Source organism: Grampus griseus, assembly GCF_964374135.1.
Source record: "Grampus griseus genome assembly, chromosome: 2".
Classification (NCBI taxonomy): Eukaryota; Metazoa; Chordata; class Mammalia; order Artiodactyla; family Delphinidae; genus Grampus; species Grampus griseus.
Window position 1 is genome coordinate 156,861,874 of NC_139018.1, and position 14,518 is coordinate 156,876,391.

General features: G+C 45.6%; 1 protein-coding gene across 3 annotated transcripts in view; it reads right to left on the reverse strand.

The window, feature by feature from the left end:
- UPF2 (UPF2 regulator of nonsense mediated mRNA decay) overlaps nucleotides 1-14,518 on the reverse strand; it is a gene marked incomplete at its 3' end in the record, with an annotated part of 212,002 nt that overhangs the window by 106,517 nt on the left and 90,967 nt on the right. The window contains exons 21-22 of one of the 3 annotated variants that reach the window (XM_082647667.1): nucleotides 13,390-13,510; nucleotides 6,871-8,149 (exon numbers count right to left, since the gene is read on the reverse strand). In XM_082647667.1, the coding sequence (XP_082503793.1) occupies nucleotides 8,140-8,149; nucleotides 13,390-13,510 (131 nt within the window). Of the gene's footprint in view, nucleotides 1-6,870; nucleotides 8,150-13,385; nucleotides 13,511-14,518 lie in introns of those variants that run through there. The other 2 variants (XM_082647666.1, XM_082647668.1) reach the window with 2 other exon arrangements.

Genomic DNA, 14,518 nt, shown 5'->3' on the forward strand with positions numbered 1-14,518 from the left:
ACATTTGAATCAGTGGACTGAGTGAAGATCCTCCTCACGCATGTGGGTGGGCACCTGCCAGTCCACTGAGGGCGTGAAGAGAACAGGGTGGATGAAGGGGCACCTGCTCTCTCTGCTCGAGCTGGGACGTCCATCTTCTCTTGACCCCAGACATGGGTGCCCCTGGTTCTCGCCTTCTGACTCAACAGTGAGTCTCAGGGCTTCAGACTTGGGATGAACTGAAGAACTGACTTTCCTGCTTCTCCAGTTTGCAGATGGCAGACCGTGAGATATCTTGGCCTCCATAATTACATGAGCCTACTCCTATTATAAAATATCCCCATATTCATCTCTTTTTATCCTTTTGGTTCTGTTTCTCTGAAGAACACTAATACACCAGGGGTCAAGGAGTAGCACACAGGAAGGAGTTCCAGAAATGCTGGAACATTTCTGTATCTTGATGGTGGTGGAGTTACACAAATCTACACATGGAATCCCATTCTGTAGAAACACACACACACACACGTGCATGTGTAAAAACTTGTGGAAACTGAATGAGGTCTATAGTCTAGTTACCAGTATTGAACCAATGTCGGTTTCCTGGTTTTGATATTGTACTATCATCATATAAGATGTCACCCCTGGGGGAAGCTGGACCCAGGGTTTGCAGGGCTCGACTATTTTTGCAACCTCTGGTGAGTCTGTAATTATTTCTAGATAAAAAGTTTTTAAAAAGTAAAATGGGATTAGGGATTCTGTAGTTATTTTAGAATTCCTCTCCCCGTAACACCCAGGGTGACCTGGCTTTCATGCACTGGCTCTCTGTGCTTGTTTGCAGGTTAGAGCAGCAGGCACGGAACACCATGGGAGCTGGTGCAGAAACCCCAGTGGACCATGGAAGACACCAAAGTCACACGTTGCTGGCTCTAGGGACCTAAATACACAGATCTTCTCTCCCACCCTCCGCCGCTCCCGAGGGAGTGACCAGATGGCTTCCTCCTGAGGGGGGCCGTGTGGGCCAATGGCGCCTCCCAGTTCCTACAGCAGGGGGTGGTAAAGAGGAGGGAAAGAGAGGCCCCGGGTGGGTGAGGTCTGCCTGGTGCTGAGGCTTCGGGAAGCTGGGGGTTTGCAGAAGGAGGCCCGGGCCTCTGGGAGGGCCAAGGGGAGGCTGCGGCCGGGCAGTCCCAGCCTGACCTGGGTGTGCAGCCACCAGCCCGGGTGCCTTGGGTCTCTCTCTAGAGTCTCTCAGAAACAATGCAAAGCAAACAAACAAAAGTCAGATTTAAAAAAAAAAAAGGAAAGGAAAATCCAGGTCAGGCAGAACAGAGAGACAACCGTTTACAGTCGGCCCCGTCCCACCAGTGTGCACGGGGCCGGTGGGAGGGTCCCCTTGCTCCTCACCCGGCCCAGGCCCAGGGCCTGCGCTCCAAAAGCACAGCTGGACAGCACTCCTGGAGAAGAGGCCCCGGGGCCCCCCTCCACTTGCCCAGGGCAACGTCACGGTCTCAGCTCTCTGGCCGAGACCTTTGCCTGCCCACCTGCAGACGAGGAAGTCTCCAGAAACCAGGTGCATTTGGCAGTGGCCGTTTTCCCTGGCAGCCTGTGAAAACATCATGCAAACCCTCGAAGGGAGATGGGTGGGAGCCTGCCGGCAGCTCCCGCTCCGTGAATGACAGCACCTGGGGACGGGCTGCACCCACTCCCTCCGTCCCTCCCTCCCAGGCCCCACCACCACAACCGTGCAGGCCAGGACATCCTACCCTCTCCCACATCTACCCATCATGCAGCCCTCTCCCCTCTACTTGGGAAATCTGCCCCCTCTTTCTGCCACCACCCCATCGTCTCTTGGCCAGGCCCTGGCCATACCCTGCTCCCAGGTCCCCCCAGTTCTACTTTAGCCCCTACAATCTGACCTCCACTCAGCAGCCAGATGATCCCGTACAGTCAGAGCAAATCAATCGTATCACACCCAGAAGAAAATCCACGTGTCCCTCTGGCTTACAAGTCCTCTCTGGTACGGGCCCTGCCTCTCAAAGCTCTGCGTCCACCTCTCACTGGTTTTTCCTTCCATTCCTCAAGCAGGCCATGCTCGTCCCTCCCTCTCTGACCTCTTGTCTGGAATGTGTATCTTCCAGGGGCTGATCCTTGCCATCTGGGGGGGTCAATCTCGAGGGGCCACCAGTCACGGCACCTCTCCCTGCACAGCACTTGGGCTGCAGTCGGGTCTCAGGAAAGCAGAGCCTGGGAAGGAGGTTAGAGCACGCGATGTTCATTAGGGAGCACGCTTGGGACCAACTGCCGTGGAGGGGAGCCGGCAACACGGGCAGAGGGGCAAGGCGGCTGTGATGTGGGCTTATCGACAGCTGGACTGGCCCTTGGGTTGTCCTGACTTGGGCCGAGGATGCCAGGCCTTCCTGCTCCTGCTGCCATCAGCCCTTTCACGTGGGCTTCCGCAGGCCCCCTCCTGCGCCTACAGCTAAGCCCATCCCAGAAAAGGGCCTTCGGCATTGCAGTATCCATCTCAGCTTCTCTCATTTTGATATTTTTCTTAATTTTTCATTCCTATGTGTCTCTCCCTCCAAGAACGGAAACTCCATAGAAGCAGGATTTGCCTTGTGTGTCACGGGGACGTCAGCCTAAGCACGTGGTAGGTGTTGAGTGAATGCTTTACATTCACGACCACCCTGGAAAATTCATCATTTGATTGTCATTGCACAAATGACATCAGTGAGGCTTCGGTTAAGAAACTTACCCAAGAAGTGGCAGGAGCAGAACCCCGGGTCGCTCTGTGTGGCTCCCCTGCCAGCGCCCCCCACCTCACCAGAATCAAGGCAGGGGCAGCGCCATGATGGCCCCGGGCCGACATGGGAGGCTGCACATTCTGTGCGTGGCTTAGAACAAGATTATAAATTACTGGGGGATTTGGGCCATTCCTTACAATCCTTCCTAGGCTCGGTGTTCAGTCAGTGGCCCCCATGTACACAGAAGTCATAGTGAACCAGCCCTAAGTGCCCTTCTGCTACACACACAAGCAGGTGGTCAACCTGATTAAGCTGAGGACAACTCTGCTTTCTCTTTGCAAATCCGCTGCCTGTTCTGCTCTGTCTGCTTCTTCTCCATTGCCGATGCCCCCTCAGAGAAGCCTGGCAAAAAATCCCACCTTCGAGCACGGAAGTCCTGTTGCAGACATGGCAGGGGAGGTGTTTGGGAACGTGGCCACACACACTTCCTGAGGTGGAGCAGATTCCCTGAGAATTCCCATAGTTCGGGGGAAGCACATGTTGAGCACCGCACAGGGTCCCCCAGTCCTAGCCTGGTACTCCTATCAAGGGGCTCTGCATGCCTCTTGCAGAACAGTCACTGAGCACCACCCTCCAATTAACCTCATCCCCCTGCCAGGGGCAGGTGGGCAGGCAGAGGTCCCTTTGATGAAGCTCAAGGAAAGCATCTAAATTAAATCAGGGATGAGGGGACAGCAAGGTTTCCTAGAGGAGGCGAAGCTTGAACTACATCTTGGAAGGCCAGTAGCACAGCCAGGCAGTAAGGAGAGGACATTTCTGGCAAAGGAAACGGCATATGCAAAGGTGTAATAGTAACACTAGCCACCATCAGATGGACCCTTCCTATATGCCACGTGATGAGCTAAGCACTTTACAGATACCATCACTTAATTTCACGGAATTTTTCACATTTCTTGTCTGTCTCCTCTACTAGAACATCAGTCCCATGGGGGCAGTGATTCTTTCCCCACCTCTGTATCCCCAGTGCCTGGTATACAGAATGGGGTCAATCAATCTTTCCCTTCTCATGGTCACCAAGTATTCATCTAAATGTTTAAATCCATGAATCTAATCAGACTGACTATACAGTATCAATAGGAAACCAAAGACAGGGTAATAGCATGAGCACCTGTACACCATACACACACACACTCAGCAGAATTTGAAATGCTTTCCCCAATAACTATAAAACTAGAACCGCTTCCAAGGAAACAAACATTTGAGTAATAATCCAACAATTTCCAAAGTTACTCCTCCGGAAAGAAGAATTTCTACTGAGATAACAGAAGATGGCTGACTGTCCCTTGTACTTTGTCCAAAGGTTTAAAAAAAAAATTGCATTTAAATAAGAATGCCAAAAACATGATTTTACTTATATAGCATGCTAAATATTTTAAAATTGATTCCACCTCCATTCTGTTTTCATTCAAAACAAGTCTAGGGAAGAGCACTAGACAGAGGTGGGGCAGCTATACCCTGGTGCCAGCCACACAGAGGGAATGAGATGTTTTAATGAGAGGTTGTACAGATAAAACATTTGGAGTTCTTTAAAATCCAAACTTTAGAAATAAATGTATAGCTATGTGGAAAACCTCATGTTTAAAATCTGAGAACCCCAATTATGGATAATTGAGTGTAGGAAGCGCCCGCCCCCCCAGGTAATTCTTAAGGCTCCTGCTTGAGCGGCTATGGTTTCACAGAACCTGCCTCCTTGACCACAGATCCAAGGATGGACCAGCAGATCTGTGGGTATGCAGACTTGGCTGCACTGTCCATCAAGTTGTTTCTGTAGCTGCAAGATTTAAAACTCAGGAGCTGTTGGCAGCCAAGTTTACAATGAGTGTTATGGACTGAATAGTGTGCCCCGCCTCAAAATTCATAGGTTGAAGGCCCAAGCCCCCATGTAACTGTATTTGAAGATGGAGCCTTTAAGGAGGTAACTAAGGTTAAATGGGGTCAGAAGGGTGGGGCCCTAACCCAATAAGACTGGTGTCCTTATGAGGAAGAGACACCAGGGATGCAGAATAAAGGCCACGTGAGGGTGCCGGCTACAAGCCAAAGAACAGAACCCTCACCAGAAGCCGTGCTTGGGCTTCCAGCCTCCACAACTGTGAGGAATAAGTGTCTGCTGTTTAAGCTGCTGCTTTGTGGTATGCTGTTATGGCACACCTGAGCAGACTACAAGGAGCAGAAAGCACACACACCGGAGGATTCTGGTCGCATTTAGGTATCTTTAAAGCCCAACAATATTCTCATGTTGGTTTCAAACTTTAGGATCCTTACAATAACCTCCTGTGAGTTTAAGTGAATTCAAATTGGGTCTCTTTCATTTGCAACTAAATGAAAGAGCTTCTGAATAGCTGGAGGTTTACCCCCCACCCCGGTCCAAGCACACAAAATTTTAAAACCATTTTAGAAGGGAACCTGAGATACATTTCATCTCTGCCTTTTATAAGAAGATATTTTGTCTTAAAAAAAAATTATCCCAGGTTTTCCATTATGAGTATTCCAAAGATATTCTATGATATGGCTGGAGTTATTAGGAAATCTGAGGTCTACACCTCTCTTTGCTGTTGGCCTCACCACTCTGGGCCTATTTCCTTTCTACAACAAGTTATTTCTGCTAATCACAAAAATTCTGATACCGCCAATGACTGATCTCACTACGCTGAAAGTTAAGTCACCGCACTGCTCAGGATGACTCCCCATCTGCAAAATGAGTGTTTCTTCCAGGACTAACATTCTACGTGTTCCAGGATTACTACCTAACCAGGTCTCTCGGGGTCCTGTGCCATGCTCTCCCCTTTGGTATTGCCGCGTCCTGCTTATGTGGTTTGCCTTTTCTAGTCTGGCTCCTTGTTGGGCTCTTTCAGCTGCTGTGTGCTATCTGTCCAGCCCCCGAGTCTCACACAGGTCAGGTACTCTATGGGGTATGAGCTCACAGGGCCTGGGCGGCTCTCGTAGGCAAGTGCAGAGACTCACTGGGAGAGTGACCCCTGGGCTGCCTAGAGGCCTTCTCAGCTTATTTGTTCCCCCAAAAGGCATCAAAGGATCAAAGGGAGAAGTCTGACAGCAAACATCAGGTTTTTTCACATCTTTGCTTACCTTTGGTGGATCACAAGGTGGGGGAAAGAGGCCAAAAGACTGACCAGCTATGAGAATCAGTCTTCTCCAAAATCCAAAAGGCTTTCCCCCTTATTTATGTTTTTAAATATAAGCAAGCTCCTTGGTGGTTAAAACAGAACCTATCTTACGTGTCACTGATCTTTTGGTCACCAGTAACCGATCTCTGCTACAGAAATCTAACGGAATAAAGCGCAGTGCTGCACCCCATCTTATTTGGTCTACTTCCTTTATGGTTACACCTGCTAGTGACCTTGTTTATTCCAGATGAAAGATGAAAAGTGAATGAAGGTGAATTATCACAGCTGATTTTCAGATATTCTCTGCCTTGTGCATGATACACAACAGAATTACCCCTGGTTCCCTCTAACAATTTAAACTTGGAAACAATATAAACATGACAAAACTTGGAAACCATTCTCCTCAACACCGAATAGCAAGAAATAGGACACAGGTCAGCAAGGAAGATGGCGATGAGGGTTGGAAAATAGGGTTAAGAGAATTAAGTCGAGTTTTGAAACTTCCTTCATGCCTTCTGGATTTGTCTCAGCCAGCCTTGGAATAAACACCTGGAAAGAAATTGAAAACGACGGTTCTCGCAATTCCCTTCTGAACCACCTGCCTTACAGAGGCGTTTATCAGCCCTGCGGCACACACGTGGGTAAGATCATAAACACCACCCCAGGCTAGACTGCGCTGTACCAGCATTTTCCATCATAACCAGCTTCAAGCCTGTTCTAAAAATGTTTATTCTATTGGACTCCACTGGCTACTTTTTGTACTGACCCCAAAGGTAACTAACTCAGGAACCCAGGAAAACAATGCAAGTAACAGATGCTAAAGGGAGAGCAACAATACTAGTGAAATGCTAAAGAAATCATCTCTGAGACTATTTTATAAAGAATAGTGATGACCGTGGAAGATACTGATTTACCCATTTAATAGGTTTCCAAAACCCAAACCAAATAAAACACAACCACACCAAATCTAAATTACAACACTTTATTGCAGCATCGGCAAAGGTCAGATTTCTGAAGCTGGTGAAGATCGGGCAGCATTTCCATGTGAAATGTTACAACTTTACAAGTTTTGTTTCTTATTTAATTCTACATGCAGAAACTGAAACATGGTAAAAGAAAAAATGCAAAATAGCTAGAAAAAAAGATGTAATCAAGTTGTAGCATACAGATGTGCTCTTCAACTAAATTTACTATGCCTATCGGAAAGCAAACGAAAGACAACTATCCTAATAAATTAACAGATTGCCAGAAACAGACTAAGAATGCTCATTTCTACTTAGTGGGGGGAAAACAAAACAAAACAAAAGAAAAACAAAAGCAAAATAAAAGCTCTACTGTTTCCATACTTTGTTTAGAGACAGAGGCTGTAAACCCATGAAGGTCAACAAAATCTCCGGATCCCCTTCTCGCTGTCCTTCGTCCATCTTCTGTGACATCTGCCTGGTACGCTGTCTGTTTTCAATGATACTTACAATGGGCTCAACTATCCCTGTTCTTAGGCTGGTGTCAGACTCCCCTAAGCCATCTGGGTACATGCTTTGTACACTAATCGTCTTCACATTTTCTTTTTACCCTAGTAGGCAATGTTACATTACTGACTCTGATGGGTAAAACTGATTTTTCTCCCTCATCCCTTGTTCCTCTTGAAACAACTTCCTAAACAAAAGCCTTCCTGGTGGATTATCTGGTATTTGGATATCTTTCATCATTTTGTTGTCCTGCATGTAAGTTTTCACTAGAAGATTTTACTGCTTGCTCTATACTTTGCTACTATAGTCCTGGAGCCCCCAAATGTATCTTCTTCCAACTTGGGATGTTCAATTCAGAGACACTGTAACTCAAATCAAGTTTAAACTCAAGTTCATTTCCCCCATACCATTACCATTACAATCGTTTCTTCTTCGGCTCAATCATCTCACTGACGCTCTTCTTGGTGTAACTGCTCAGGAATCAAGTCAACCATCTCATTTCTTGACTGCATTCTCAAGAGAAGATGAACCCTCGCGTGATTTCCATTACAAAAGGCCTTTTCTGCCTTATCTGGAAGCGTCGGCTTGTTCCGGTGTTGGCAGAGGCTGCTGTTTCTGCCTCATGGCCCCAGCCTGTCCCAGGTTTAGATTCACAACTCTCTAGACCGACATGCTGAGATGTGTCCACTGCTCTCATTCAATTGCTGGAGGACTCCACTATCCACAACATCAGATACAGGACCTAATGAAATGACACGTGCTGCTGGATCAACGTCTCCTAGAGGCACAAACAGGGCAATGTTAAAGAACCAGGACTGAGGACGACCCTCCAGCAAGAAAAGGCCCCTAAAAAAGGCCCCAGCCACTATTCTCTGATGTCTGCAGACAAGTCAGTGCTTTTTAAAGAGCACACAAACTCCTACTGAACTAAGAAACAACAGGGGGCGGAGGGGCACTAAAAAGAGCAATTCTGATGCTGATCAGAAGGGGGTGGTCCCAGTAGCTCTCCTGTTAACTACTTTCTAAGATGCTGAAAATTCATGGTTTGTGTCATGGCTGAATGGTGTACCCTCCAAATTCACATGTTGAAGTCTAACCGCAGTACCTCAGAATGTGACCTTATTTGAAGACAGGGTCACTGCAGATATAATTTGTTAAGATGAGGCCAGACTGGTGTAGGATGGGCCCCTGATCCAGTGTGACTGTGTCATCGTAACAGGAGGAAACCCAGACACAAACATCCTGGGAGAACGCCACGTGACGATGAAGACATGGGTCAGACGGTGCTGTGGAAGCCTGGGGATGCCAAAGATTGCTGGCAAAGCACAGAAGCCAGGAGGGAGGCTGGAGCGGATTCTCCTCTCAGCCTCAGAAGGAACCAACCCGGCCCTGACCCTGGATTTCGGCCTCCAGAAGTGTGAGGCAAACCGTTCTGTTGTTTAAGTCACAAAGTTTATCATGCTTTCTTTTGACAGCTCTAGCAAACTCATACAGGTTGTCTCTCACAAGGCAAGTTGCATTAGCAAGAAACTTTCAAAGAATAAAATGCAAATACGGAAAAGTCTATCTTCAGCTGGATACATCCATTAAGTCGTGCAGAACTGAACTGAATGGGAAAAGGTCAGTAGAAGCATTCTCTGAGAGAAAGAAACAGTCTCTCCCCTGATGTCAAGACAAAGCAATGGTCTAAAACAGAATACTTTAGATAAACGCAATGAATGACAGGAAAAGCGTTCACAGTCTTTGATAAATAAGACACACTTATTATAACCCCTTGCTACTCAGAGTGTGGTCCACACTCCAGCAGCTTTGACATCGCCTGGGAGCTTGTTAGAAACTAATCAGAACCAGCAGTTTAACAAGAGTCAGGATGGTTAAAATAGGTATTTTAAAGTTTGAGGAGCGCTGGTATAATCCACACAAATTTATAGCATATAAACCATATTAGTATTAACACTTGCCAAAGATGCTGAGTTTCACAGTTTATTCAACACTCACAGGGTAGAAAGCAACCCTGTCCTGCACTACAGAACACCTTGGTAATTGTATTACTTAGAGTGCTACTGCCATTTTAACTCATTATAAGCAAATGCTTACTCCTTCTTAGAGCATTCCTGCCCAGGGAGAAGGACTGAAATTTTAACTTACAGCCCTATTTCAATCCTGATTATAAAATATAAAAATCATTATAATTAATGTCTGGGAGCCTTATCAAAATCTACAAGTAATAAAAACTTAAAACTGCTTTAATAACCAGTTTCCAAGTAAATTTCCCTTTATCTGACATATAATGTCAACAATTTAATATCTTTTTAAAAAAAGTACTAGCCAAGTTAAGAGTCAAATTGAAAACAGTTTCTCAGACCTCACTCACAGAACCCCCCTCTGCCTCTTCCTACAGGACTTCAGCACGCAGACACCCAAGGACCACGGCTCTAGACGCACAGGTTCCTATTGAGTCTGGCCCAGCGTTAAAAATAGAAGAAAATAAAGAGGAGCCAAACTACCAAAAGACACCACCCATCACCTAACGTTCTTCCACGTGACTACATTTCTTCACTTAAGTTTAAAAAATAGCAAAGAACATTTGGTACTTGAAAGGCTTCAAAAACTCACTTTTACACATTTGCTTGTTCCTCTACAATGTTCATCTGAACCTGCATTTTAAGAGCACTGGCTTTGAGAAGACTATAAAACCATAAGACTTTACAGAGGGCCATTTTCAAGAGTGCTGGACAAGTTAGGATTTCTTTTTCCCAAGTCATTATTTGAGGAAGAGATTTAAAATAGGTAAAGCCAAGTAGCTCAAGAGGTGGGAGTCTCACAAAATCAGGAAAACAAAAGGGAATGAGGGTGCTAGGGAGCATAACACAGGGAGAAAGTTTGTTAAATGACTAAGCATAGATTTTTTTTGAAGTCCCTCTGTCCATTCAACAAATATTTACTGGGCATCTACTATGTGCCAGGCACCAAGAGATATAACGGAAAGCAAGACAAGGCTTCATGTCTGCCCTGAGTCTTCAATCTCCTGGGGGATGGAGACAAGCTAGCAGGTGACGAAGCACAACAAGGTCTGGGAAAGCACAGTGAGTCAGGGCAGCAAGGTCAGGCTCCCGAGTTTCAAGGGGAGACCTGACGGAGGAGCAGGAGTCATCCGGGGAAGAGCCCAAAAGGGTTCCAAACAGAGGGAGGCAAAAAAGGGCATAACTAGAAGAGCTAAAAGGCCAGCTGGGTGGAAGTAGGGGAAAAAATAGCAAGAGGTAAAGCCAGTAAGGGGAGTGCACCCCCATCATGCAGGGTTGTGTTAACCAACTGAGGAGCTGGGACTTTTATCCCACAAGCCACGAGGAGCCACTGAAGGGTTTAAGCACAAGAGCTCACTCCTGGTCAGACGGCAGGTTTGCACTTGAGAAAGAACACTGTGGGGAGAGCAGAGAGGATGCATTGGAAGGGGTTGAAATTGGAGACTGAGAAGCATATCTGGAGGCTGCAGGCAGTAATCCAGATGAGAGGTGACAGTAGCTTGATCTAGGATCTCCATGGCGGAGATGGAATAAACAGGGCCAGTGTGAGAAAGCCATTTACCAGTAGAATCAGGGTATTTGTTAATTAACTACACAGAGAGACTGATGCAGAGAAGAGTCAAAAACAAAACCTCCTTTTCTAGTTTGGACAACTGCGAGGGCAGAGCTTCCGTTCACTGGGCTAGAGAACAGAGGAGGGGAGAGGATGGGGCGGGGATACGCTGAAGTTGAAGTTCCCAGGAGACGTCTAGGTGGTTGTTCAGAAGACAGCAGGTGCACGGTCAGAAACCAGAGTGGAGGCTTGGGCTGGAGACCTGGCTGGTAATGGAGCCACGGGAGGGGACACCTGCGAGAGCGCTCGGCGTAAGTGAGGAGGGGCCAAGGACCAGCCTGAGGGGCACGGGTGTTTCCAGGAGGAGGCAAGGCCACCCCGGAGTCAGGAGACAAGCAGAGGAGGCAGACAGTGAAGAAGACCAGAAAGGGCAGCAGAGCCGCAGAGGTCACGGGAAGAGAGTATGCTGACAGAAGAGGGGGGCCCATGTGCAGAGCGCTCCAAGACAGCCACCCAGATGGCTGAACGGAGCACTGAGGCGGCCGGGCCAAGGCCAAGGTGTCAGGGAAGGGGTAGGGAGGCAGATGCACAGTGAGTGCGAGGTGAGAGAGAGCCAGCATGGCCAGTTCCAAGTCTGGCTGCCTGCAGGGCTGGAGGGAGGGAAGGAAATCAGAAAGGTAACAAAGAACTTTGAAAAACGACTGAGTAACTGGTAGCAAACTAAGAAAGGCACATCTCTGTGTTCATATACACAACTACAGCAGCATGTTTAAGCTGATACACCTGCTTTCCCATATTTTATTCCACACTCCTTGAGAAATGCTTGGTGCTTAGACTCTCCATCAATGATTTTTTAAATAAATACATGACTAGGGAAGAATTAGCTGTCAAGTACCTGGACCTGGTTTCTCAACTGGACTATAACCCTTAGAGTAAAGGCTCTGTCTTCTACTTCTGAATTTTCCATAGTGCAGGACTGAACCCATGGAAGGTGCTGGATGAAATGTAAGCTGAGGGGAGCAAATCCTACTGCAAATAGTAATTATGTAGCAAATGTCACATTTATTGATTCTGTAAAGTCACCCAAACATTGAAAAATTAGGAAACGATGCTACTGTTACAATACCTAAACTGAGAAAGGATTAGGGATTAATAGAAACAATGCTGTTCAGAGATGTTAGGCTGCAATATGGCCGGTGAAGTTGATGAAAAATGTCAAGGTAAGAAAGAGGAAGCAGACATTACCAAGAACACAATGGTATATATTTAAAGCTACTCTAAGAAAATGTAAAAGGAGAAAACTAAAATTTCCATGGCCTCTTTCTTAACTTAGCCGGTTCCACGTCTTAGCACAATAAGAGGTATTATTAAAGGACTTTAATGAAGGTTGGGTAATTTAAAATAACCTAATATCTTATGCCTATTGTACATCATTTGTAACGTACATTTCTAAAAAAAAAAAATTACACTCAATAGCTGTTAAAAAACAGATCCCTAAACTGTCAATGACAAACCAATTTCCTAAATTGCAATTTGATTAGAGTTGTCTGAACATATAGTTCAAAGAAAAATGTTACCAGGAACACGAATATACTTAGTGAGTGAAGACACAGGCTGGAACATCTGTGCTTTCTCCAATGCTACTACTCTCCTCAGTGGACCATTTCTCTACCCCAGCACTCTTTTCTACACCTGCTCGCCTGTCTCCAACAACAAGATGACAACATTTGAGGGCTGCTGTAGAGCCTCAGTCTAAATACCCCAAGGAAGACCAGTAAGAGCACAAAGCCTATGTCACTTTTGATAATAACCCAAACACAAGACAGAAAACAAAGTTGATAGGTACGGGTCTTTAGATCAGATCCCAGCAAAACTTTCAACAACTTTAAAAACAAGATGAGTGAGGTCTTAGGCAATATCTTCTATATGAAATACCTTCCAGAGTTTTAATTATTTCACATTAAGCAACTCAAGTTTAAGAAGAACTGGCATAGATCCCAGCAGGATATTTTATAATTTAAAAACAAACAAACAAAATACCTCAAAACAAACTCAATCTGCATGACTGAAAGTCTAGTAACAGGTTTTGAGTTTTTGTAAACACTATGATTACATAACACTGGCTTGAGAGATTCTAACAAAAAGCCTGTGACTTCTCTCAAACTAATCTGTAACTAGTCCTCAAAAGAGGAAACTAAAAAATCCGAAGAAGCCCACTCAGAAAAAGTGAAAGCCAAGATTGGTGTGGCTGAAATTAAGATTAAAAAACAAACAAACAATTTTATAAATAGGTTTTCTTTACTCAAATATCTACAACTCAAACACTTTTCTATTTTGCTAGTCATTGGGCCTTGATCATTAGGTATAATCCAGAACTATCTAATTTGCTCACATGGACACCATGAAAAATAGCTAAGGCAGAAATAAGAGAGACCGTCCTACCTCCCACCAGTCTTAAAGATTAGATCTGCATTAGGCGCTCCCTTTGGATGTTGGTAACGAGGCCGCCGCTCCCGATTGGTGTTTGCTGGAGCCGGCCGCTGGGCAAGAGACTGCAGCATTTCTGGAATTAGGAGCAAAACAGAAAAGGCATTTAACGTTGGTAAATGTACTCCCAAGAAGCAAATAAAACCCTACGGAGATCAAGTTTATTAGTCCTGTCAGGTAGCTGACTAAAGAAAAATAACCATTATATGGACTAAAATGATTAATAAGTACAAGAAGAGCAATCAAGAGAGGAGACATGCTCTTGAGTATCATTTAACATCCAAAGCTCCCCTTACAGTCAATGTGGCCACGACGTTAAGTGTCCTGAGGCAGTGAAACAGCGTAAGAAGCAGTTTAGTACAACAGCTATCAGCACGGTGTTTGGAGCCAGATAATATTAGCTCAAATCCCAGCTCTGCCACATACTAGCTATGCGACTTTTGGTTCAGTTTCCCTAAATGTAAAATGGGAATAATAATAAGCACTTATCTCATAGAACTGTTGTGAGGATGAAGTGATTTGATAAAGTACATAAGTGTCCGGCCACAGTAAGCACTTACACTGAGTGTTATCTACCATTATTTATTATTAAGAACATTGGGTATCAACTGAACTGGAAGAGAAGATTCTAGAAGTGGGAATTTAAAGATAGAAACCTGGGACTTCCCTGGCGGTGCAGTGGTTAAGACTCCACGCTTCCACTGTAGGAGGCACGGGTTTGATCCCTGGTCGGGGAACTAAGACCCCACATGCCACGAAGCGTGGCCAAAAAAAAAAAATTAATTGATAACAAAAAAAGATAGAAAACCAACTATTTATTTATACAACAATCTCTTGCACAAAAAGCAGTCGGTGAGTATAGCACTATACAGACAGCCATGTTATGGCTCTAAAATCTGGATGCCAGGGGAATGACAAAAGGCTGACTTATGAAGTGTCAGTGGACTCTATATGTAAAGTTCCAGTTAATCCAAGTGTGCTGGGTATGTCTCTATAAAACTGGAATCCTAACTTGATGCCCGCAAATCTGAAGGAATAGAGGGTCCTTGAGACCAGGATTCTCAAGTAGACAAAAGAAATGACA